The 26,562-nt window shown below is 48.2% G+C and overlaps 1 protein-coding gene across 14 annotated transcripts in view; it reads right to left on the minus strand.

The window, feature by feature from the left end:
• DOCK7 (dedicator of cytokinesis 7) overlaps positions 1-26,562 on the minus strand; it is a 109,295-nt gene that overhangs the window by 36,082 nt on the left and 46,651 nt on the right. For 7 of the 14 annotated variants that reach the window (XM_073544642.1, XM_073544646.1, XM_073544639.1 and 4 more), the window contains exons 15-24: positions 26,104-26,221; positions 18,599-18,669; positions 18,174-18,312; positions 17,984-18,085; positions 17,688-17,774; positions 16,178-16,409; positions 15,876-16,040; positions 14,809-14,978; positions 6,595-6,687; positions 1,630-1,725 (exon numbers count right to left, since the gene is read on the minus strand). In XM_073544642.1, the coding sequence (XP_073400743.1) occupies positions 1,630-1,725; positions 6,595-6,687; positions 14,809-14,978; positions 15,876-16,040; positions 16,178-16,409; positions 17,688-17,774; positions 17,984-18,085; positions 18,174-18,312; positions 18,599-18,669; positions 26,104-26,221 (1,273 nt within the window). Of the gene's footprint in view, positions 1-1,629; positions 1,726-4,271; positions 4,359-6,594; positions 6,688-14,808; positions 14,979-15,875; positions 16,041-16,177; positions 16,410-17,687; positions 17,775-17,983; positions 18,086-18,173; positions 18,313-18,598; positions 18,670-26,103; positions 26,222-26,562 lie in introns of all 14 variants that reach the window. The other 7 variants (XM_073544641.1, XM_073544645.1, XM_073544648.1 and 4 more) reach the window with 3 other exon arrangements.

Here is a 26,562-nt window from a genome sequence, read left to right on the forward strand (position 1 = left end):
TCTTTGTTTTCAGATCATTTGAGAGTTGTTTTGAGGAGCCCATGATGCCACTCTTCATAGGAGAATCAAATAGGAGAACTACTTGCAAGTGGCCACCTTAAATACCTTTTCTCATGATTTGATACACCTGGCTATGAAGTTCAAAGCTCAATGAGGTTACAAAACCAATTTAGTGCTTCAGGAAGTCAGTAAAAAGTAGTTAGGAGTGTTCAAATCAAGAAAATGATAAGGGTGCCCATACTTTTGCACGGTCAAATTTTGTTAAAATGCAGATTGCACATTTTCTATTAGTACAATAAACCTCATTTGAATCCAGAAATATAACTGAGTCCATCAGTTATTAGATATATGAAACTGAAATAGCTGTTGCAAAAACCAAAATTATTATAAAGAAAAAAGGTTAACATTAATAGGGGTGCCCAAACTTTTACATATGACTGTAGTTATAATCTGCAGTCAACGTGTACATACATTACTGATCCTGAGTTACATCCTGTATATGCCCCAGAGCTGCACTCACTATTCTGCTGGTGCAGTCACTGTGTACCTACATTACTGATCCTAAGTTACATCCTTTATCATACTCCAGAGCTGCGCTCACTATTCTGCTGGTGCAGTCACTGTGTACATACAATACATTACTGATCCTGAGTTACATCCTGTATTATACTCCAGAGCTGCGCTCACTATTCTGCTGGTGCAGTCACTGTATGCATACATTACATTACTGATCCCGAGTTACATCCTGCATCATACTCCAGAGCTGCACTCACTATTCTGCTGGTGCAGTCACTGTGTACATACATTACATTACTGATCCTGAGTTACATCCTGTATTATACCCCAGAGCTGCACTCACTATTCTGCTGGTGCAGTCTCTGTGTACATACATTACTAATCCTGAGTTACCTCCTGTATTATACCCCAGAGCTGCACTCACTATTCTGCTGGTGCAGTCACTGTGTACATACATTACATTACTGATCCTGAGTTCCATCCTGTATTATACTCCAGAGCTGCGCTCACTATTCTGCTGGTGCAGTCTCTGTGTACATACATTACTAATCCTGAGTTACCTCCTGTATTATACCCCAGAGCTGCACTCACTATTCTGCTGGTGCAGTCTCTGTGTACATACATTACTAATCCTGAGTTACCTCCTGTATTATACCCCAGAGCTGCACTCACTATTCTGCTGGTACAGTCACTGTGTACACACATTACATTACTGATCCTGAGTTACATCCTGTATTATACCCCAGAGCTGCACTCACTATTCTGCTGGTGCAGTCTCTGTGTACATACATTACTAATCCTGAGTTACCTCCTGTATTATACCCCAGAGCTGCACTCACTATTCTGCTGGTGCAGTCACTTTGTACATATAAACACTGAACAGGTAAGAATGGGAAATTTTTTAGTCTACAGAACAGTGATTTCAGCACTGGAGTATAATACAGGACATAACTCAGGATCAGTAAGGTAATGTATGTACACAGTGACTGCACCAGCAGAATAGTGAGTGCAGCTCAGGGTTATAATACAGGATGTAACTCAGGATCAGTAACTGAGTGAATACATTTACTAAGTTACTAGAAATTGATGACTGAAGTAGTTTTTTTTACTCACCATCAGCTGAAAGAAGAACCAGGCTTGCTGTAACGTGGCCTCCCGCACGGCTCCGCTGCAGACCACCCACTGTAATGCCAGCTCCTCATGGAAAAGCTAATCAAAATAAGAAAGTGAATGTCACAACAGAGTTGCAATGTAGCAAAGATAAAAAAAAAAAAAAGGGATAAAACAAGACAGAAAAAAAAAAATGACAAGACTGAATGTTGGATGCAAAACTCATCACAGCACAACACAAGACAATGAGCGCTCGATGTCAGCACCACGACAGGCACAAAACGCACAACGTCTACCGGCACGTCAGCTGCCAAATAACCGCACTCTCTTATCTCCACCATAACATACAGTCATGGACAGAAGTGTTGGCACCCTTGAAATTGTTCCATTATTTGAATTGTTTCTCCCAGAAAATTATTACAAATACACGTTTTGCTTTACACATGTTAATTTCTTTTGTGAATATTGGAGGAACACAAAAAAAGGCAAATTTCAAGCATGTGATGCTCGTTCAAACTCACCTGTGGAAAGTAACAGGTGTGGCAATATGAAAATCACACCTGAAACCAGATAGAAAGAGAAGTTGACTCAATCTTTGCATTGTGTGTGTGCCACACTAAGTGTGGAGGACAGAAAGAGGAGAAGAGAACTGTCTGAGGACTTGAGAACCAACATTGTTGAAAAATATCAACAATCTCCAGGTTACAAGTCCATCTCCAGAGATCTTGATGTTCCTTTGTCCGCGATATGCAACATGATCAAGACATTTACAACGCATGGCACTGTAGTTAATCTTCCTGGACATGGACAGCAGTGAGAAGTTAATGAAAGGTTGTAACACAAGATAGTTCGGATGGCGGATGACCCCTAATCGAGGTCCAAAGAAATTCAAGCTTTCCTGCAGGCTCAGGAGGCATCAGTGTGAGTGCAAACTATTTGTCGATATTTTAATTAAATGTAGTGCTAAGGCAGGAAACCAGTAGGACTCCACTGCTGACACAGACATAAAAAAGCTAGACTGCAGTTTGTCAAAATGTACGTATGTACGTGAGTAAGCCAAAATCCTGCTGGGATAACGTCTTGTGGACAGATGAGATTAAGATACAGCTTTTTGGTAAAGCACATCATTCTGTTTACTGAAAACAGAATAAGACCTACAAAGAAAAAAAAAAACACAGTATCTACAGTCAAACATGGTGGAGGTTCAAAGATATTTGGGGTTGTTTTGCTGCCTCTGGCACTGGTGCCCTGACTGCGTGCAAGGCATCATTAAAATTGAAGGATTTAAGGTCACAATGTAGTGTCCAGTGTCACTAAGTTGGGTTTGCGTCCTAGGTCATGGATCTTCCAGCCAAGACAATGACCCCAAATATACTTCATGAAGCCCCTGGAAATGGATGGAAACAAAGTGCAGGATAGTCTGAAGTGGCAGCAATGAATCCGAACCCAAATCCCATTGATCACCTGTGGGAGAGATCTTACAATTGCTGTTGGGAGAAGGCGCCTTCACATATGAGAGACCTGGAGCAGTCTACAAAAGAAGAAGAGTGCTCCAGAATTCCAGCTGAGAGGTGTGAGAAGCTTGTGGATGGTTATAGGAAGCTATTGATTACAGCTATCTATTCCAGAGGGTGTGCGACCAAATATTAAGATGAGGGGGACAACAATTTTGTCCGGCCCATTTTTGGGGTTTTGTGTGAAATTTTGTCCCATTTGCCTTTTTTCTTTTGTTGTTCCAAAGGAAATAAACATGTGTATAACAAAACATGTGTAAGTGCAATCATTTTTTGAGAGAAATGCATCATTTTCCAGAATAATTTTAAGAGTGCCAATACTTTAGGTCATGACTGTATCTCTCATTTGAAGGGGCAGCCCACCTCTTCCACTGGGTCTTTGGACCGGCACCATGCTGTAAGGGCTGGTGGTCCTACTGCTGGGAGAACACTATGATGAGCAGCTGCCACTTGTCACAGTCGGGGCCTCTCCGTCCTCTAATACCCAAGTAAGGGGCACGACATTTGTGCTTCAAGGAATAATTGTATTCTCCATGGAAAACCAAGTATAGCACACATTTTGTAATTCTGCAGTGTGCAGGTTCCTCAGTTACACCTCTTGAAAATCATCTCACGTTTCCTGGCTACTGTCAGACTGAAGGAACACACTAATAACCGGAGCCATTACAGAATACCATAACCACAGCGGCCACTTATTAAACTCCGGGCAACCAAAAGTGCGCATGTCACCATCTGAGCCCATGCATTCCGCCCCAACACCCACCCTCATCTGGTGCCAATCAGTGCCCAGTTATTACGTTTTCAATACAATTCCAGGCAGAACAACAGAGGGACAGCACAACACATAATTCTAAGGAAAGAATTTTCCTGACTTGTTACTAAACCATAGAAAAAGTTTTGCAACTTTGGAAAACTTTGCGTCAGTTTTTTTTTTTTTTTAAATTCATCCACTTGATTCACTCTGACGGCCACTGTCTGCAATGCAAAACGATGGCGCTCAAAAGCTACGGAGCCGCGAATTCCTGACCGCTCCGAGACATAAAACGTCATCACTGCTCAGAAACCGTAGTCTGATCTCCGCTGATTCAGCTTCTGATCTCGGCCTGGAAGAAGTCGCTCTGGGAAATCTACCTTTTTGGTTGGTAACCGTCCGGTTATAGTTTGTAAGAAACTTGACGTCTCGGTGTGCGAGGACATGCGGTTACAGCGCTCCGCGGCCTGGTGGAGATGAATGAAGCGGGACAATGCGTTACACTCCGGCTCATGAATCCTGGCTCTGGCGGATGTGGTCAGGTCTGTAAATTAGTACCAAGCACCCCCCAACTTTATAAAATACATCGCCCCCCCCCAGGAGAGAACGCCGACAAGAAGAAAGGGGGACTGATTATTGTCCAGCACGGTTAGTCCAAGCGATGTAATCACAGCGTCAGTCAGGCACATGCAGAGTAACGTGCAGCCGGTAATCATCAGGGATATAATGGGGGTGCACACAGAGGGTCCACAAGTGACTACAGCCAGGACTAAAAAGTTAGGGGGTCCGACCATTAGCATAAATCGTAACCATGGACTGTAAATGTGTCAAAGTTTGTATTATTGTGAATGGAAGCTAAAGGAGCTCTCCGGATTCTCTCACTTCTACATTCGGCGGCGCTGACGCGCGTCAGGATGGAGGCATTGACGCGCGCCGGGCTGGCAGCCATTACCACCAGTCCTATTAGAATAGGAAACATACAAGTGTTCTGGCACGAGTCGGTAGATTCCCAGTGGTCGGACCAATCTGTAAGGATTCTCCGATGCAGCTCGCTTCCACAAGGAAAAGGACCGATGACTCAGCATCGATAGGTGCGGGATATGTACACAGTCATACACGTGTCCTGGCATCCATCGACACAAAGTCATCAGCGCCTTTTGATGTGGAAGCGAGCTGCGCCGGAGAATCTGTACACGGCATTCAAGTTAACTTGTGGATTGGTAGTAGTAGCCGGACTCCTGGGAACCCCATTGATGCCAAGAAAGGGGCTTTTTACTGACCGCACATGCGCTGAGCCGCTCCGTCCATCCTCTATGGCACTTTTGGAGGTGGTGAATTACAGCGCTCGGCTTTTCCCTATGGAGGATGAATGAGCACATGCGAGGCCATCGCTTCATCCCATTCATTCCCAGAAGTCAGACACTCGGAGATATGCCCCATCGGAGTTGAGCAGTGCCAGCGCATGCGCACCTCCGCTACATCCATCCAGCAGGAAAGGGGGCTGTACAAGGCCATTTGTAGAAATAGCGCCATCCGTATCTGAGTGGTCGTGTCTGGTACTGCAGCTCAGTCCAAATTATATTAACGTATTTTCTTAATAATTTTGCACAAGCACCTGTGAGCCCTGGAGAAATGACCCCAACGTGTGACTAGTAATGGATCTCGTCCTCCGGTAGCCATGACAGAGCGTGCACACAAAAATCACATGCATGACAGGACACGGACAGTGTGGACGGACAGAGGAGGAGCGACCCCCAGAATGAGGAAGGTGATGTTCACATACAGAGGCAGAAGTCAACATTTCCAGATTCATTTAAAGCAACAGTTCCACAATGAGCCATTTAAAGTCCCAGCTGCCGCTCGACACTACCGGATCCCTCCATGTATTACATGGCTTGAGAGACACAGCAGTGGCGATCAGACCGCCCGACAGCTAGGAGATAACCCCTTTAACAGAATAAATGGCTCTCCAGCTTGCTGTCAGTGAATGGAAACATTCTTATCAATTTTGCACTTGGGTTTGATTAAAAATGTTGCACCTTTTGCCATTTACAGGATCTTTGTTTCCTGCACATTGCTGGTTCTTTAACGAGTTAACTAAGAATCTGCCAGAGAGTTCGTCCTTATGGAGATTTTATAACTTCTGGTTTTTTTTCTGAGCTCCTCTCAGCTGACTTATAACCCACAGACCACATATCACAGTTGGGGCTGAACTTTGATGTGGTTACAAACCAACTGAGAGGACCAGAGAAGACAACAGGTTAATTGCAAAGAAAAAAAAAAAGCGCTCACTGATGTATTCTCAGTTAACTCAGGATGCAGTCAGCAATGTAAGCACAATATCAGGTCAGGTGAGCGCATTCTCACAACCTACCTGTTGTCTTTTAAGTTCCTCTTAATGGATTTATGACCATATGGAAGTTCAGCTCAGCACTGATGTGGTCCGCGGTCATAAATCAGCTGAGAGGAGCTGGATGAAGAAGGAGGAACTCGCTGACAGCAAGCAGAGTTTTTATAGAACGAGATAAAAATAACAGCTTTGGAGAAAAAAAACAAAACTGTTGCTTCCCAGAATCCTTCAGGATGACGATACCGCCATTGAGATTGGACACCGGAAGACCCCCCCCCCCCCCCCCAACCACCCACCACCACGAACATAACCACAAGGAAGAAGAGAAAGTTGTCGCTCCATAGAAACTCCACCTGCACCGAGTCAGCACCGGGGCTGCGGTCAGTCCCCCACTGGGCAGCCTTGGGACCCCCCGTGTTGACCCAGGAGTTGGATCGATCCAAGCCCTGATCACATGGCCGCGGCGGCAAGCGGAAAAGGAAAGATGGCGTTACCGGGTACAAAGGATCAAATTAAAGGCAGGAAGGTTCCAGCAAGCGCCGAGGTCATTAGTTTTGTTAACAATTAATAAAAACACAAAATCATTAACATTAATAAACCGCTCCCATCGCTGGAAAGTCACAAATACAAGATTTTATGGATAGAAAAAGCAATAAAAACACAAAAAACGTGCAGCGAACAATTAAAGGGGTTGTCCACTACTAAACTAAACAACCCTTTAATAACCGTTCCATTGTGCGCTAAATTTATCGCTCGGATCGGCGCCTTGTCGCCTCGATCACTCCCACTGTGTCCCCTTTCTGAAAGGGTCATGTGGGTGTGCTTTATGTCATGTGACCGCTGCAGCCAATCTGCGGGCTGCTGACCAACCTTCATGGTTTCGTCAGAGCAGAAGTCTCGGCAGGGAGCGAAACATTGCTTGGATCATGCGACCACCCTGGACACAGTGTTGTGATCGAAGAATCAGGGTCGAAGTGGGAGATAAGTGATGGACTGCAGCGGTCACGTAACACAGCGAGACACAGTGTTGCAAATGGATGAGATTAATTTTTTTTAACTTTATGATGCACTGTGAAGCCATTAATAAAGTTTTGTCCAGTAGTTGACATCCCCTTTAACAACACATATTATATCACAAATATTTATAGATTTTGCACTTTTTTTTTTCAGAATTTAAAAATTTTAAAATTTGAACTTCAAAGTTTTTGTTGTGCTGGACCAATACGGACACCACAATGGCTCCTACAAAGAGCTGTCACCCGGTCCCACTGGAGTCCTGCAAGGTACATTTTTGCAAGTGCCATGTGCTGTAGAGGGGTGAATTACAACATAATTAAAAGGGATATCCCCCCCCACCCAAATCCAGTTATTCCGTATCCTTTTGATAGGGGATGATTGCCTGATCACTGGGGGTCCAACTGCTGGGACATCCAATGATCCCACGATCGGGGCTGTGGAACCAAGAGAAGGAGTCAGGAATGGGGCAGAGGTGCACATGCTCAGCAGCACACACGCCATTCATTGTCTATAGGACTGCTGAGTACAGCGCTCCGCTATTTCCGGCAGAGACGGAGCAATTGCACCTCCGCCCAATTCCTGACTCCTTCCCTTGGTTGCAGAGCCCCGATCTTAGGATCATTGGAAATCCTATAAGACAATTTGGTGACCGAAAAAAAGGAGATTTTTGTGTACTCACCGTAAAATCTTTTTTTCTTAGCCTCTAATTGGGGGACACAGAACCATGGGTGTTATGCTGCTGTCCACTAGGAGGCGACACTATGCATAATCTGAAAAAGATTAACTATGGCTCCTCCTCTGCAATATACACCCCTGGACGGCGTCAGCCTTCTCCAGTTTTGTGCAAAAGCATTAGGAGGAACATAACAAAAACAACATAACCATGCCTGTAAGAAGGCCACTATGTACGAGCTCAAAGAACAATATGAAAACTCAACCGTAACAACAGCCCGTTAAGGGCAACAGGGTGGGAGCTGTGTCCCCCAATTAGAGGCTAAGAGAAAGATTTTACGGTGAGTACACAAAAATCTCCTTTACTATTTCGCCTCATTGGGGGACACAGAACCATGGGACGTCCCAAAGCAGTCCCTGGGTGGGAAGCAATGGACGAATATTGTGCTAGCAGGTCCCTAAACTTGGGGCACTGCCGCCTGCAGAACCCGTCTACCCAGGCTCGCATCCACTGAGGAATGGGTATGAACACTGTAGTGTTTCGTAAGCGTGTGTAGGCTAGTCCAAGTGGCCGCCTTACACACTTGTTGTGCCGAATGGTCCAGGAGGCCCCTACTGCCCGCGTAGAGTGTGCCGTGATACCATCTGGAAGAGGAGAATTGTTAAGGCGGTAAGCCTCTTGTATGGTGGACTTGATCCACCTGGCAAGGGTAGCTTTGGAAGCCGGCAGACCCTTGTGAACGCCTTCCGGAAGAAGGAAAAGGGAATCAGACTTCCGGAAGGGTGCAATCCTAGACACGTATATACGCAATGCCCTGACGAGGTCAAGCGTATGCAGAGCCTTCTCCACTCTATGAAACGGAACCGGGCAAAGGGATGGCAGTGAAATTTCCTCATTGAGGTGGAAGTTGGACACAACCTTCGGAAGGAAGGATGGTACTGTATGGAGAACCACCTTGTCCTGGTGAAAGGCTAGGAAGGGCCGTCTGCAGGAGAGTGCTGACAATTCAGACACACTGCATAGCGAGGTGATTGCCACCAGAAAAACCACCTTCTGTGACAGAATGCGGAGTGGGACTTCCTTAAGGGGTTCGAAAGGCGGTGCCTGCAATGCTGTCAGGACCAGGTTGAGGTCCCACGTTTCCAGTGAACGTCTGTAGGGTGGAACCAATCGGGAAACTCCCTGGAGAAAAGTACTTACTTGCGGCTTGTTAGCAATACGCCTTTGGAAAAGCACTGAAAGCGCTGACACCTGGCTCTTAAGCGAGCCTAGGGATAGCCTGGCATCCAGGCCCGATTGAATAAACAAAGTACCTTTGGGAGGGAATAAGGGAGTGGGACCTGTCTGCGAGATTCGCACCAGGTAAAGAAAGCTCTCCAAGTACGGTAATAGATCTTGGCGGTGGCTGGCTTCCTTGCCCTGATCATGGTCGTAATGACATCCGGTGAGAACCCAGGTCTCAAGGGCCACGCCGTCAAATTGAGAGCCCCTGAGTTCTGATGGTAGAACGGACCTTGTGACAGAAGGTCGTGACGGTCGGGGAGACGCCAGGGGGCGTCTGCTGTAAGTTGTACGATGTCGGCGTTCTATGTACGTCTGGGCCAGTCCGGCGCGATCAGGATGGTTGGAACTCCCTCTTGTTTGATCTTCCTCACGACTCTGGAGATCAGGGGGAGGGGTGGAAAAATGTACAGAAGCTGGAACTTGGTCCAGTCCTGAACCAGGGCATCCGCTCCGAGCGACCGCGGGTCGCGTGTCCTGGCCATGAAATTGGAGACCTTGGCATTGAGATGGGATGCCATTAAGTCCACATCCGGGGTCCCCCAGCGATGGCAGATCTGGTGAAAAATTTCAGGATGGAGAGACCACTCCCCCGAGTCCATTCCTTGTCTGCTGAGGAAGTCAGCTTCCCAGTTGTCTACACCCGGAATGTGGACTACAGAGAGTACCGACCTAGTGTCTTTCGCCCAGTGGAGGATATGTGCCACTTCTCTCATCGCCTGGGTACTGTGGGTCCCGCCTTGGTGATTCACATATGCAACTGCCGTGGCATTGTCCGACTGTATCCTGACATGAGAGGCTGCCAGCAAGTGATGAAAGGCTCTCAATGCCAGGAAGATGGCCCGAATTTCCAGGATGTTGATGGCCAAAGTCGCTTCCACTGGTGACCACTTGCCTTGTGCCCTGTGATGTAGGTGCACCGCACCGCAACCTGTCAGGCTTGCATCGGTGGTCAGGACCTTCCATTGACCTGAGAGAAAGAATTTTCCCCTTGCAAGCGAAGTTGGCTTTGAGCCACCAGTGTAGGGACCTCCGGGTTGACGATGTTAGCCGGAACTCCCTGTTGAGGGAGAAAGGATTCCTGTCCCAGGACTTGAGGATGGCTAGTTGAAGAGGCCTGAGGTGAAACTGGGCAAATGGCACCGCCTCCATTGCTGCTGCCATCCTGCCGAGGACTCTCATGGCAAACCGGAGAGATCGGGGGGGGGAATTGCGGAGGAGTATGCGAACTCCCAGACGGAGAGCCAGTGCCTTGTCCCTGGGAAGGAGCACCAGCCCCCTGGAGGTGTCGAATAGCATCCCCAGGAAGGTCAGGGACTGACTAGGGGTAGTCGATGACTTTTGCAAGTTGACTAAGCAGCCCAGGTGACTCAGTGTCGATTGTGATTGAGACGCTGACCTCGCAGTCCTTGAAGGTGAAAGCCTTGATGAGAAGGTCGTCCAGGTATGGAACGACTACAATGCCTCTGGAGTGTAGAACGTCCATGGTGGCTGCCATGATCTTGGTAAACGTTCTGGGAGCCGTGGCAAGTCCGAACGGGAGAGCCACGAACTGGTAGTGGTCCTGGTTGATCGCGAAACTGAGAAATCTTTGATGGGTGGGAGCAATTGATATATGAAGGTATGCGTCTTGTATGTCTATGGAGGCGAGATATTCTCCCTGCTCCATGGACGCAATGATGGACCGAAGGGACTCCATGGGAAAATGACGAACCCGTACATATTTGTTGAGTTGTTTTAGGTCTAGTATGGGCCGGACGCTGCCTCCTTTCTTGGGGACGAAAAGATTGGAGTAGAACCCTCGGAAGCGTTCGGTCGCGGGAACCGGTACTACATCTCCTGCTTGAAGGAGAGAGGAGACTGCTTGGTGGAAGGCACAAGCCTTGTCTGGCGGTTTTGGTGGAGCAGAGAGGAATAACCGGTTCGGTGGACTGGAGCTGAACTCTATCTTGTATCCGGAAGACACTATTTCCCTGACCTACCTGTCTTCTGTAATAGGCAGCCAGACTTGCTGAAAGAGTAGAAGTTGTCCGCCTACTGGTGGGGTGTCTTCCGGAGTTCGTGAGTCATGATGAGGCGGAATTCTGAGGTTTTCCTCCTTTGGGCTTCGCCTGGCCTGCTTTCGACTGCCATGTCCTGTCTGGCCTCTGCGCCGCCCTTGGGTTGTCCCTGCGTGGAGAGCGGTTACGATTTTCTGCTGGGCGCGAGACGGACCAGCCCGAAGAATTCCGAAAGTATAGGAATAGAGTTTGGTTACGCCGTTTAAACGTGCGTTTAGGTTTTAGTTGAGGGAGAGAGGTACTCTTACCCCCAGTGGCGTTGGATATCATTGTGTCCAACTTTTCACCGAAAAGCCATCCACTGAGGTACGGGAGATGCGTGAGGGACTTCTTTGAGGCCGCAAACGCTTTCCATTCCCGCAGCCAGAGGATACGCCGAATTGTGATGGCGTTCGCTGCTATCCCCGTTACACCTCTTGCGGAGTCCAGGGCTGCATGAAGCACGTAATCTGCTACCACTGGTATTTGAATCGCTTGGTCCGACAGCTCAGGATTTGAAGCTTGGAGGCCAGCTTGCAATTTTTTGGCCCAAGCCAGAAAGGCCTTGGCCGCCCAAACTGAAGCGAACGCGGGGGCCAGGGAGGCCCCTGCCGCTTCGAAAACTGAACGAGCCATGCGTTCTACCTGCCGGTCTGCTGCGTCCCTGAGGGTTGAGCTATCTGGCAGTGAGAGGAGGGTCTGTGCTGCTAGCCCAGAGACTGGGGTGTCCACTGCGGGTGGATCTGTCCACTGCTTGGTCTCCTTTTGTGGGAAGGGGTACCTAGCCTCCAAATATTTGCGATTGGTGAATTTCTTCTCAGGCTGCGAAAACTGCTTAGTAAGGATCGCCTGAAATTCCGGGTGGTTAGAGAAGACCTTAGGTGGTTTCAGAACACCTTCAAAGCAATCTTGTGTTCTGGGGCTTCCGGGGTTGGATCGGAAATGTCCAGCATGCGATGGATGGAAGAGATTATGTCCTCAACCAGCGCTGTATTGCTAGGGGGACAAGGGACCAGAGACCTCTCCGTTTCGTTGTCTGAGTCACAGATGCCTTCCGAATCCTGCGTATTGCTGAGGCGTTCCCTGGTGGGTGAGCTAGGGCGGAGGTCTCCTGTAGTCGGGGGTCGCTGTGGAGATCTGCGTTGTCTGTCTCTGGTAGGGGACGGTCTAGGTGACATGGAACTACGGTGTCTCTCCCTAGAGGGGGATGACCGTGTGCTATGGGATGACGCAGAGGAACGTGACGTGTGGGTCCGCTTACGTCTGGGAGAGCCAGAAACGGCCTGTCCCTGAGTGGAGATGTCCCTTTGCTGGGTAACGCTCATAGCCGAGACATGACCCTGTAGAGCCTGGAGTAATGTGGATGTTAGGTTATCTATGGACTGCGTCATAGACTGCGACATCTGGGTAGCCCATTCCGGCATGGTAGCATCCGCTGAAGCATTGGTAGGAGCCTCTTGGGGTTCTGACCCAGTATTCTGGATACAGTCCCGACAGTGGGGGTACGTGCTGCCACTGGGGAGAGTGGTTTTGCAGGCTGTGCAGAATGCATAAAAGCAGTCCTGCCTGGATCTCTTGTACCTTGAGCCTGGCATAGTGCACAGAGCGCGGAAGGACAGGCTATGGGAGAGCCCTACAGGGGTGGATATGCAGGGGAAACCTATAGGAGAGCCTTACAGTGAATCCAGATTCACAGCCGAGCAAAAAAACCCGAGCTGTGATCTTACCCCACCAGTGTGGCCCTAGGTCCAGCGCCGAAGAGCCACAGTCCTGTGCCCCCTGGAGACTGGCTGGCGTGGTGCTGCTGATGCCTGCGTCAGAAATGGCCACCGAGAGGATGAGGAGGGAGAAGGGGGCGGAGAGCTGAGAAAGAGCGCGCAGAGATGTGTAAAAACGAGCCCTTTCTGCCTCGATCCGCCCCTTCTATGACACTGTAGAGTGTGTCATATTTATCATCCGGGGGGCGGAGAGGAGGAGGCAACCTCAGCTAGGCCGAAGCCACGGCCTAAATTAGATATCGATGCCCAGGAAGGGCTCCAGACCGGACCCCACCGGATTGAAAGGCAGGCTAGCGGTGGGGCCACAATCGGAAGCGGGGGCCCTGTGATGGGTCCCCCTGAGGCGCTATGTAGCTGGTGCTGCCACAGAGACAGGGGCGCAGGGAGCCCTGTCTCTGTATGTGCCATGCCTGCCCGCACTCCCCCCGGCCCCGACAGGAGTCCGCAGCTGGGCTGGGGTCCCTGGATACAGTGAGCTGCAGATTACCGAGGTACAGACCCTGCCTGAGGCGTCTCAACCTAATACCCCCAGAGGGGGATTAGGGAGGGTGCTGCTGTCACCATCAGGGGGTTTCTTCCTCTCTTCGACCTCAACCTAAGACCAAAAGGAATTGGGGAAGGAGGGGGGGTCTCAACTTCGAGCCAGCACCCGCAGCACTGGGGAAGGAGCGACATGGGGAACAGCCATCTCAACTTCAACTGGGCACCCCATAATAGGGGGCCGAGGAAGGAGCCATGCCGGGAATCTCACAGGAGACCCGCTTTTCTTCATCTGTCATCCGGGAAAAAACGGAGTGAAAAAAAAACAAAAAAAAACTTAAATCTTTAGGTGTGCCTCCTTGCGACACTAAGCAAAAACTGGAGAAGGCTGACGCCGTCCAGGGGTGTATACTGCAGAGGAGGAGCCATAGTTAATCTTTTTCAGATTATGCATAGTGTCGCCTCCTAGTGGACAGCAGCATAACACCCATGGTTCTGTGTCCCCCAATGAGGCGACAGAGTAAAAAGTAATTTAAAATTTATAAATAAATTATAATTTTATAAATTTTGTTACATTTCTATAGATCAGACTTATACAGACTCACGAGTATCGATTTTTTTTTTTTTTTTGGAACGGGAAAAGCAAAGTTAATAAAGATCTGTATAAGTATAAAAAGTGTGCCGGAGGCGTCCGTTCTGCCCTTGCTACATACGGTTTGGTATTTATTAACCCTTTAAAACTGATGGAAAAAAAAATTTGTATTATGCAAACATGAAAGTGGAAAGAAGAGAAATCCGGATCATACTGCAACCTCCAGGCTAAATTTCATCTATGGCTTCAGCCCTTTCACTGAGGTCAAGGGTATTTGACCTCCGCGATTGTGAAACCTGCAGGTTTGCTCAGACTTTTCAACTATTGCTTACATGTGAAATACAGGAGAGCGTTACATAAGGGGCTGATGTCTGTCAACTCGTCCCATACAAATGAATACTTATGTGAATACTTATGAATATTTTGAATTCTTATGTGAATTTTCCTTTTTAGATACATTTTTTAAATTTAATTAAATTCAGAATTTTGCCCTAAATTTCTATTTTAGCCCTGTCCAGAATGAAATTATAACATTATTCTGGCTACCTGCCGCCATCACAAGGGGGCGCTCCCTGCACACGGTTTATACACTGCACTCGGTAAACCGCGAATGTCCCTAGATCATAGTTGTCTCATTATTTGCTGATTTTTCGGTCAGCCCTCATCTGAGACATATAAAGAAGTATCAGACTGTGGACTTATATTACCTTGCTACCGATTATAGACCTGACTTCGTCATCCGGTGACGTGGGGGTCCCGGAGATGTCAGGGTTGCTGTTGCTTAGGCTTCGGGAGCGGTTCAAGTTAAGGCTTGCCGGTCTGTTGGCTGTCCGCGCCATTGTGGCATAGTGCATTGATCCACCGAGACCTCCGGGACCTGGAGGAAAAATTAACCTCAATTAAATTTTCCATGGTGCATATAAAATCCCCTCCACAGAAACTAGGAGAGGCACTGCATAAGTATCTGATCTCACAACAGCACTCCTACAGGAGAAAAGAAGGGCTGCAGCTCATGGCTACATTCAGTGGATAAACATCTCTGAGACACAGTTCCCTGTATGCACCGAAAAAGGTTCTGATTGAAGGAGGTCCAATGGTTGAAACCCCCAATAATCGTGAGTATGGGAGTCCCAGATATCCCTGTGTGATTGGAGCAGTAGTGCACATGAATGACTTTCACTGCTTTCGCACAGGTGATGCTGGGACCCCGATTCTTGTGAATGCCAGCAGTCGCGGCCCCTCTAATTACAGATGGGTGGATCAGGTTTATCGGCCAGGTCAGGAGGGGAAGATGGCCAATCTCTTACCTCTCCGGCGCAGCTATCAATTTGTGCCGCAGTGGAGATTTGACAACAGCCCAGCCTAATCAAAAATTGTACCGGGGGGTCCCAGAATGTAAGAGATTCGCCAGCCTCCCATCCAGAAACTACTGTCCGCCTGGCATAAAAACCTGACACCTCCAATCAAAATCTCTGCCTTTTGGGGCAACCCCTTTAATAATGGTAGAATGCAGCTCAACTCCTTTAAAGCAAATTCCAGGAGCAGAAAAGAAATTGATGTATTTGTTGAAAAAAAATTGCAATTTTGCAAATTACTGCAAATTTGCAAAATTCTACCTCTGTGCTTACAAGGTTACAGATCACAACCCCTGCGCGCCCCAAACCTGCAGTCATTCCTCTCTTACAGAAAAGTTAGCTGTATCTAGAGGGACAGACAGGACTGCGTAGGAGCTGTATACACAAAACAGTGGGGAAAAAAAAACGGATACCGTTACCTGGAGACGGTGAGTTGGGATCGGCATTCGGAAGTCTGAAGACATAATGGATGTAAGAGGCCAGGAGATTGTTCCTTCCATGTTGGTCCTGGTTTCCTTCCAGGTTTTTATGAAGTCTGTTCGTGATGGACGCCATCGCTTCAAATGACGCTTGACCTAAATTAACTAAGAAGAACGGGGGTTTTTATGGCTCCTTTGATTGATAGGAGAGAAAATCTCCGTCTAAAGTCTCATAAAACGTTACGGACAGGCTCGGCCACAAATCTTGTCTTAAGCAGCAAACCACAAAAGTATTCACTTACCGATCTGACCGGCAATGACCGGCGGCCGCACGACCAGTAGGATGAGTTTGTCGAGGAGGAGGTGGAGGAAATGCACCACAGGTTCCAGCTGAGCCGAGTTCAGGGCCAGGATGCTGCTCTTCAGCTCACTCTCCAGGTTATTCTCCATGATCCTCATATCCCCAATACGGATGGGGAACATGTGCTCGTCCAGGGCGTGAACCAGCGCAAAAAACTTGTCAAGGGATGAATCCTGCGGAGCACAAAAAAAGGACATATCATACACTGCAGAAAACCGCACCAGAAAACAGTCAAAATTATTAGTGCACTATGAAAAGTCTACAAAGTGAAGACATCAAATGCGCCAAACTTATTGGTCCCTTTAAGACCGGGTGATTTTTTTTTCTCCTCTCCTTCCAAGCACCAGAACTTTTTTACTTTTTTAGCTCCTAAGCCCACTTCATACACCTGCTCACTAGGTGAGACGTACATCTACGTCACATGTCAGGAGGGGGCTAATGGCATGTTCTAGAGCAAAACATTGGTGCCAAATGTTACTGTGTACTCCAATGCAATTGTTTTCTTTTCCAGAGACTCATGGAAGCCCAGAATGAAATAGTCAATGGATGGTTCTCCTTTCAGATCAATTTTACAACTCCCCTATTTCTGCATACAGCTCCTATGAAGATCTATGCGTCTCCATGGTAACAGAACACAAACAAAAACATGTGTAGTCTGGTCCTGCAGTCTCACTCCCATATTATACAGACACGTGTGTTTGTAAAAGGGAGGAAAACGGTGAGACTGGAGGAGCAGACTTCGTGGGGCTGTGTGCAGTCTGTAAGGGCTTATTCAAAATTTAGCTTTTTAAGGCTTTTTTTGTGCGCTGCGCTTTACAGTAAACGCAAAATCTTCAAAAATCTCATTCACATGTTGCAATTTTTCCCTTGTGTATTTGACCTTTAGTGCAATTTAAAAAAAAACAAAAAAAAAAAACAGCACGACAATCATTTTAGTAATTTAATGCAGTTTCTCCTTTGAGATCAAATTGTGTTGGCACCAAAAATTGCATTAAAAAAATGCATTAAAACTGCAAACAATTTCCGCAATGCAGAAAAATAAATGCAGCAAGTCAAAAAAAAAAAAAAAAAAAAAAAAAATCTGGTGTGACCATGTCCTTAGTGTATGTCCACATGGTATGGAAGGAAGCTGGATCTGGAGCTTGTTGCAAATCTGCATTGCACGGTGTTAAATCTGCGATGGAGAATACACGAAGGACTGACAATCCTGTACGAATCTGCCTGGAAAATTCACATCTTTTCTGCTAGGTGTGGATGCCACCGCACACAAACTAAAGAGGAAAATAGTGATACGTGGGATCCTGCTCCACAGAACGTTGCACAACTTTTTATCACCCGACCTTTTATTTATTGTCCCAGAATTAAACTGTAAAAATTTTTTTAAAAAATGCAAATTAAATGAGAAAGTCATAGCGCAAAAAAACAAACAAAAAACAAACGATTAAACTCACCTGCATGTGAACGGAAGAGACCGAGACGACCTCCACGTTGAACACTCCTTTATGATTGTCCACCCATTTCATTCCGGGCAGCGGGACCTGCGGAAAGAGAGAAATGACGCAACTGTGAACACGCCAGTATTAAGATCACATCTGACGCGGAGCTGGAGGAGCCTCGGGGGGACGCGTGGTCTCCTCGCTCACCGACAGTCCGTGCTGCAATTTAGAAGCAGAATCTGTTCGGCAAAGTATTTGGGAACAATGATTATATTTACATACCCCAATAGTCAGAGATGCGTTATACTGACCTCGGGGGAAAGCACCGAATAAGCCTGTGGCGGTTTCTCCAAGGAAACGGGAAGACAGAACTGTCCTGTTTTCAAGCGGCCGTTTTGCAGCATCGGAATCCACTGGGGGGAAAAAGATAAAACGTCGGCTGTTACAATGTATCCACGTGACAACACGTCTCGATGCAACGTAACATAAAGGGGCCCATACTGTGTAGCCCACTGGCGTCTCCAGGGGGGTGTTCTGCTTCTGCTGGCAGCTGACGTGATAGAAAGTGAACAACAAGTGATGGTGATCTGTCAGCGTGGCCGGCAAACGAACCTTGATTTCTTCATGGAAGTCTGGGGACCTGAATGCAGTGTAATTCAGAGAAAAAAAAAAGAAAGATGAAAATTATTTTTTTTTTAAATATAAAAGTAGAAAAACACAAATAATAATAATATGGGTGTAAATGTGCAAGAATAGAAGTCGGGATTGTCTCCCTGCAGTGGTGAATGGAATAGATGTGGCATTGTGTTTGGGAAGGGGGAAAAGACCCTTTCTCCAAACTCAAATAACTATTAAAGAGAAAAAAAAAACAAAAAAACAAACAAAACAAAAAAACACCCATCCCTTGGACGTGTTTTTGGCTTCACCTGTTGTGGTAGACCACGGCTGTGTAAGCTTCTTTAGAAAACTCCGGACAACTGGATTTTCCAAAGATAACCTGAAAGTGCAAAAGGATTTGTAATGTCCAATAAGTCATAAGAAATAAAAAAAGAAAATTAAAGCTCTTGGTCTGTGTTTAGACGCTGCATTTCACCATCTGTATACCGAGCTTGTTACCCGGTCCCCTGAGAATCTCCATTTTTAATGGGAGCATCTTATGGTGCGGAGATTGCATTAAATATCCTTTATCATTTTGCTTTACTTGGAATGGAAGAAAAATTTAAAAAGAAAAAAAAAAAAAAAAGGAGATTTGTGTGTACTCACCGTAAAATCTCTTTCTCTTAGCCTTTAATTGGGGGACACAGAACCGTGGGTGTTATGCTGCTGTCCACTAGGAGGCGACACTATGCATAATCTGAAAACGATTAACTTTGGCCCCTCCTCTGCAGTATACACCCCTGGACGGCGTCAGCCTTCTCCAGTTTTGTGCAAAAGCATTAGGAGGAATATACCAGAAACATAACCATGCCTGTAAGAAGGCTACTATAAACGAGCTCAAACAACAATATGAGAACCCAACCGTAACAACGGCCCGCAAGGGCAACAGGGTGGGAGCTGTGTCCCCCAATTAAAGGCTAAGAGAAAGAGATTTTACGAGAGTACACAAAAATCTCCTTTACTCTGTCGCCTCATTGGGGGACACAGAACGGTGGGACGTCCCAAAGCAGTCCCTGGGTGGGAACCAGTGGACGAATATTGTGCTGACAGTCCCCTAGATTTGGGGTACTGCCGCCTGCAGGACCCGTCTACCCAGGCTCGCATCCGCTGAGGACTGGGTATGCACTCTGTAGTGTTTTGTAAATGTGTGGAGGCTAGTCCAAGTGGCTGCCTTACACACTTGTTGTGCCGAGGTTTGATGCCGAATGGCCCAAGAGGCCCCTACCGCCCGCGTAGAGTGTGCCGTGATACCAGCCGGAAGAGGAGAATTGTTAAGGCGGTAAGCCTCTTGAATGGTGGACTTGGATCCACCTAGCAAGGGTGGCTTTGGAAGCCGGTAGGCCCTTGCGAACGCCTTCTGGAAGAAGGAAAAGTGAATCAGACTTCCGGAAGGGAGCAGTCCTAGATACGTAAATACGCAATGCCCTGACAAGGTCAAGCGTATGCAGAGCCTTCTCCACTCTATGTACGGGAACCGGGCAAAGAGATGGTAGTGAGATTTCCTCATTGAGGTGGAAGCTGGACACAACCTTCGGAAGGAAGGATGGGACTGTACGGAGAACTACTTTGTCCTGATGGAAAACCAGGAAGGGTTGTCTGCAGGAAAGTGCTGAAAGTTCGGACACCCTGCGTAGCGAGGTGATTGCTACCAGAAAAACCACCTTCTGTGATAGAAGGCGGAGTGAGACCTCCTTAAGGGGTCCGAAAGGAGATGTCTGCAATGCTGTCAGGACCATGCTGAGGTCCCACGTCTCCAATGGATGTTTGTAGGGGGGAACCAATCGGGAAACCCCTTGGAGAAAAGTTCTCACTTGCGGCTTGTTAGCAATACGCCTCTCAAAGAGCACTGAGCGCTCACAACTGGCTCTTAAGCGAGCCCAGGGATAGCCTGGCGTCCAAGCATGACTGAAGGAAACCGAGGACCTTTGGAAGAGAGTAGGGGAGTGGGATTTGTCTGCGAGATTCGCACCATGTAAAGAAAACCTTCCAGGTACGATAGTAAATCCTGGCTGAAGCTGGCTTTCGAGCCCTGATCATGGTTTTAACGAAGTCCGGTGAAAAACCTGCTTGGGTCAAAACCCAGGTCTCAATGGCCACGCCGTCAATTGAGAGCCCCTGAGTTCTGGTGGAAGAACGGGCCTTGTGACAGAAGGTTGGGACGTGTGGGCAGACGCCAGGGGGCGTCTGCTGTGAGTTGCACAACGTCGGCGTACCATGTACGCCTGGGCCAGTCTGGCGCAATCAGGATGGTGGGAACTCCCTCCTGTTTGATCTTCCTCAGGACTCTGGAGATCAGGGGGAGGGGTGGAAAAATGTACAGAAGCTGGAACTGGGTCCAGTCCTGAACCAGGGCATCTACTCCGAGCGACCGCGGATCGCGCGTCCTGGCCATGAAATTGGGAACCTTGGCATTGAGATGGGATGCCATTAGATCCATGTCCGGGGTCCCCCAGCGATGGCAGATCCGCCGAAAAATTTTGGGATGGAGAGACCACTCCCCCGAGTACATTCCTTGTCTGCTGAGATAGTCGGCTTCCCAGTTGTCCACACCCGGAATGTGGACCGCAGAGAGTACCGACCTCGCATCCTCTGCCCAGTGTAGGATACGTGTTACTTTGCTCATCGCCTGGATGCTGCGGGTCCCGCCTTGATGGTTCACATACGCCACCGCCGTGGCATTGTCCGACTGTACTCTGATATGAGAGTCTGCTAGCAAGTGATGAAAGGCTTTCAATTCCAGGAAGATGGCCCGAATTTCCAGGATGTTGATGGGCATGTTCGCTTCCATTGGTGACCACTTGCCTTGCGCTCTGTGATGTAGGTGCACCGCGCCCCAACCTGTCAGGCTTGCGTCGGTGGTCAAAACCTTCCATTGACCGGAGAGAAAGGATTTTCCCCTTGCAAGCGAGGTTGGCTTGAGCAGGGACCTTCTGGTCCCTGTCGAGGGAGAACGGATTCCTGTCCCAGGACTTGAGGATGGCCAGTTGAAGGGGTCTGAGGTGAAACTGGGCAAATGGTACCGCCTCCATTGCTGCTGCCATCCTGCCGAGTACTCTCATGGCATACCGGAGAGATCGGGGGGACTTGCGGAGGAGAGTGCGAACTCCCAAACGGAGGGCTAGTGCCTTGTCCCTGGGGAGGATCACCAGACCCCTGGAGGTGTCGAACAGCATCCCTAGGAAGGCCAGAGACTGACTCGGGGTAGTCGATGACTTCTGTAAATTGACTAACCCTCCCAGGCGACTCAGAGTGTCGATTGTGATTGAGACGTTGACCTCGCAGTCCTTGAAGGTGGGGGCCTTGATGAGAAGGTCGTCCAGGTATGGAACGACTACTATGCCTCTGGAGTGTAGAACGTCCATGGTAGCTGCCATGACCTTTGTAAATGTTATGGGAGCCGTGGCGAGTCCGAACGGGAGGGCCACAAACTGGTAATGGTCTTGGTTGATTGCGAATCTGAGAAATCTCTGATGGGCGGGAGCAATTGGTATATGCAGGTATGCGTCTTGTATGTCTATGGAGGCGAGATATTCTCCTTTCTCCATGGACGCAACGATTGACCGAAGGGACTCCATGCAAAAGTGACAAACTCGAACATACTTGTTGAGTTGCTTGAGGTCTAGTATGGGTCGGACGCTGCCTCCTTTCTTGGGCACCACAAACAGAATGGAGTAGAACCCTCGGAAGCGCTCGTCTGCTGAAACTGGTACTATAACTCCTGCTTGAAGGAGGGAAGAAACCGATTGATGGAAGGCTCGAGCCTTGAGTGGAGGTTTTGGAGGAACGGAGAGAAAGAACCTGTTCGGTGGGCTGGCAGTAAACTCGATCTTGTATCCTGAAGACACTATTTCCTTGACCCACCTGTCTTCTGTAATAGGCAGCCAGACCTGCTGAAAGAATAGCAGTCGTCCACCTACAAGTGGGGTGTCTTCCGGAGGCCATGAGTCATGATGAGGGGAAAGTCTGAGCTTTTCCTCCCTTGGATTTCGCCTGGCTTGCTTTTGACTGCCAGTTCCTGTCCTGCCTCTGTGCCGCCCCGTGTGTTGTCTCTGCGGGGGGAGCAGTTACGATTTTGTGCTGGGCGCGAGACGGACCAGCCTGAAGAATTCCGAAAGGATCGGAAACAAGATTGATTACGTCTTTTAAACGTGCGTTTTGGTTTTAGTTGAGGGAGAGAAGTACTTTTACCCCCTGTAGCATTGGATATCATTGTATCCAGCTTTTCACCGAAAAGACGCCCACTGAAGTACGGGAGATTTGTTAGAGACTTTTTTGAAGCCGCATCCGCCTTCCAATCTCTCAGCCAGAGAATACGCCGGATCGAGATGGCGTTTGATGATATTCCCGCTACCCCTCTTGCAGAATCCAATGCTGCCTGGACCATGTAATCTGCCACTACTGCAATTTGTACCGCCTGGTCCGCCAGCTGAGGATTTGAAGCTTGGAGGCCCTGTTGCAATAGTTTAGCACAGGCCATAATGGCCTTGGCTGCCCAAACTTAAGCAAACGCGGAAGCCAAAGAGGCACCTGCCACTTCGAAGATTGTCTGCTGCGTCCTTGAGGGTTGAGCTGTCCGGCAGTGAGAGAAGCGTTTGTGCTGCTAGCCTAGAGACTGGGGGGTCCACTTCAGGTGGATCTGTCCATTCCTTAGTGTCCTTCTGTGGGACTTTGCTTCTAAGTATTTGCGATTGGCGAATTTTTTCTCAGGCTGCGAAAAATGCTTAGAAAGTATTTTTTGAAATTCCGGGTGATTAGGGAAGACCTTAGATGGTTTCTGAACACTCTCGAAGGAAATCTTGTGTTCTGGTGCTTCCGGGGTTGGATCAGAAATGTCCAGCACCCGAAGGATGGAGGAGATTATATCCTCAACTAGCGCCGTATTGCTAGGGGGCCAAGGGAGCAGAGCGTTCTCTGTTTCGTTATCTGAGTTAGAGTCACATATGCCCTCCGAGTCTTGCGCATCGCTAAGGAGCTCCCTAGCGGGCGAACTAGGGCGGAAGTGTTCTGTGGTCTGGGATCGTTGTGGAGATCCACATTGTCTCTATCAGGGGACGGTCTAGGTGACCTGGAGCCACTGTGTCTCTCCCTGGAGGGGGACGACCTGGTGCTATGTGAAGACGCAGATGAACGCGACCTGTGGGTCCGCTTACGTCTCAAACTGTCGGAAGCAGCATGTCCCTGAGACCAGATGTCCCTTTGCTGGGTAACGTTCAGAGCCGAGACATGACCCTGCAGAGCCTGCAGTAGTGTGGAGGTCAGGTTATCTATAGACTGTGTCATAGACTGCGACATCTGAGTAGCCCATTCCGGCGTAGTAGCGGCCGCAGAAGCGTTGGTAGGGACTTCTTGGGGTTCTGATCCAGTGTTTTGGGCAGGGCTGTGGAGTCGGTAAGCCAAACCTGCGACTCCGACTCCTCAATTTCCCTTACACCGACTCCGACTCCACGACTCCCACACATATTGCTTATATTTAAGTGAAAAATGTATTGTAGTACAATGTGAACCTCAGACATTTAATCATTTTTATGATCCAATAATCAAGATATTTAGATAGAACAGAATATATATTGGTGTACTACCCGGTTTTCATTCTTTTTGGTACAGATACGATATGGATAGACAGATATGGATAAATGGATAGATAGAGCAGATTTCTAATCTGCTTTTGCTATTGAAAACATTATCTATGAGCTCAAAAACCTTTCAGGTGATGCAGTTTTTTAAAAAGATGATCAGCTTTTGCAGCTGAAAAACGTATCCTCAAAAAACACAGGAAAAACGCTGTGTGTGAATGTAGCCTTAGATCAGGAATAGAACAGCCATTTATAGGACATTTCATAACTTTCCCAAACTCCTATGAAAAAATATTCAGCACATCCTGCATTGAATTACTGTACCCAATTTATTATATATTTTAGGAGTCGGAGTCGGTCCATTTTATACTGACTCCAACTCCGACTCCACCAAAATGAGCACCGACTCCGACTCCACAGCCCTGGTTTTGGGTACAGTCCCGGCAGTGCGGGTATGTGCTGCCGCTGGGGAGAGTAACCTTGCAGGCTGTGCAGCCTGCATAAAAGCAGTCTTGTCTGGTCCTCTTTTTTGAGACCGACATAGTGCCCAGAGGCTGATAAGCAGAGGCCCTACAGGGGTATCTACGCAGAGAAAAGGAATAGGGGAGCGTTATAGGTTATATGAACTCACAGAGAACCCAGCTGTGATCTTACCCCACCGGTGCTCCCCCTAGGTCCAGCGCCGATAAATCCCAGTCCTGTGCCCCCCATAGACCGCTGTGCTGCCTTCAGCTATGTCTTCTGGTGCAGCAAGATGCCCACCGGAATTCTGAGGTGGAGGGGGAAGGGGCGGAGAGCTGAAAAGGGCGCGCAGAGCTATGTAAAAGCGCGCCCTTCCTGTCTCGATCCGCCCCTTCTATGACACTGCAGAGTGTCATTTTCGTCATCCGGGGGGCGAGCATAGGGGGGGCGGCTTCGGCTAGGCCGAAGCCTAAATTTGAGATCTCATGCCCAGCAGGGCTCCAGGACGGCGCGGTTGTCCGGGGAGTTGGATTTAACCCAGAGCCCCCCCCCTGGAATGAAAAGGAAGGCTAGCGGTGGGGTCTGAACGCGCACTGGGCCCTGTGGAGGGTCCCTTTGAGGCGCTGTGCAGCTGGTGCTGCTGTAGAGAAAGGACGCAGGGAGTCCGGTCTCTGACAAGTGCTATGCCTTGCTGCATCTCCCCTGGTCCCAACAGGAGCCCGCAGCTGGACTGGGGTCCCTGGGCTTGTAAGCGTCCGAATGGTGCCTGGTACAGGCCCTACCTGCGGTGTCTCAACCTAATACACCCAGAGGGGGATTAAGGAGGGTGCTGCCGTCACCGTCAGGGGGCTTCGTCGTCGGCTCAACCTCAACCCAGAGCTAAAAGGAACTGAGGAGGGGGGGGGGTCTCAATAGCCACCTCGACCTCAACCGGGTACCCCTAATAGGGGACAGAGGAGGGAGCCATGCCGGGAGTCTCGCTGGAGAGCCGCTTTTCTTCATCTGTAGTCCGCTGGAAAAAAATCCAGGAAGTAAAAAAAAAAAAAAAAAAAAGGATGGAGTAAAAACTCCTAGGTGTGCCTCCTTGCGACACTAAGCAAAAACTGGAGAAGGCTGACGCCGTCCAGGGGTGTATACTGCAGAGGAGGGGCCAAATTTAATCTTTTTCAGATTATGCATAGTGTCGCCTCCTAGTGGACAGCAGCATAACACCCACGGTTCTGTGTCCCCCAATTAGGCGACAGAGTAAGGGCAATTTTTCTGTTCCAGATTTTCTATTTTAATGATATTCTCAGTCGTTACAATGTCAATACTGAATTTATCAGTTTTTTTTTTATTTTTGCTATAGAAAAAAAAACTTTTGGGAGGTTTTTATAAACTTTTTTTTACTTTTATCTCTGCATTTGGAACATCCGTTTTTCTAATATATTACAAAACTTCTTGATTGCAGCGCTTTATAGCAGCCGATCGCCGGCATCGATATGACATCGGGGCCACTTGATGCCGTGGTAAACCCGTAATTACAGGACAGGGGTACCGATGGGCTTAGCGTGGGAGACCCCCCCCTTAGCTTTCCTCTGTAAAACCACTTTCATGGTTTACACAGCCTCTCTCTGTTTTGATACACACAGAGGGGTCCTAAGTGGGGGACAACATCTGCATGACAATCCCTTTAATTTTTTTTTTTTTAATAATGCAATCTTTTATTATGAAGTCACGGACGCAGGTCGGCCACTTACTGGCATGGCATTACTAGGATCTTCTCCGTTCATGAACTGAACTTTCACCGTAATGTTCCTCGCTGACCCTTGTCGATTTGCAAAATTAAGGCTTTGTGGATACACGTACAGAATATTCCTGCGGAATAAAAAAAAAAAAAAAAATGTGGAAGATTTAAAAACAATGCTTGTTCGTGGGTATAAAAGCAGTGACACTGACGTTAAAGCGATGTGCCTGCGGGTGGCGCCGTGCCACCAGAATCCATGTTAAAAAAAATTATTTTTGGTCCTATCTGTGTCAGTGAGAAGTGATACAGCGACATTACGGCTTCCAACAGGAGTCACCGCCTATTTTATTGCTCATTCAAGAACTTTAGAGGGAATCTGATGGCGGCTTTTTGATCTCCAAACCTCCACCACCAGCGGACAGCGCCCCCCGTGGCCATTCTAAATGTTTCCTTTTTAGGGAAAGGTTTTTTT

The sequence above is a fragment of the Dendrobates tinctorius genome, unplaced genomic scaffold (assembly GCF_039654945.1).
Source record: "Dendrobates tinctorius isolate UK_male_01 unplaced genomic scaffold, ASM3965494v1 ptg000138l, whole genome shotgun sequence".
In the NCBI taxonomy this organism is placed as follows: domain Eukaryota; kingdom Metazoa; phylum Chordata; class Amphibia; order Anura; family Dendrobatidae; genus Dendrobates; species Dendrobates tinctorius.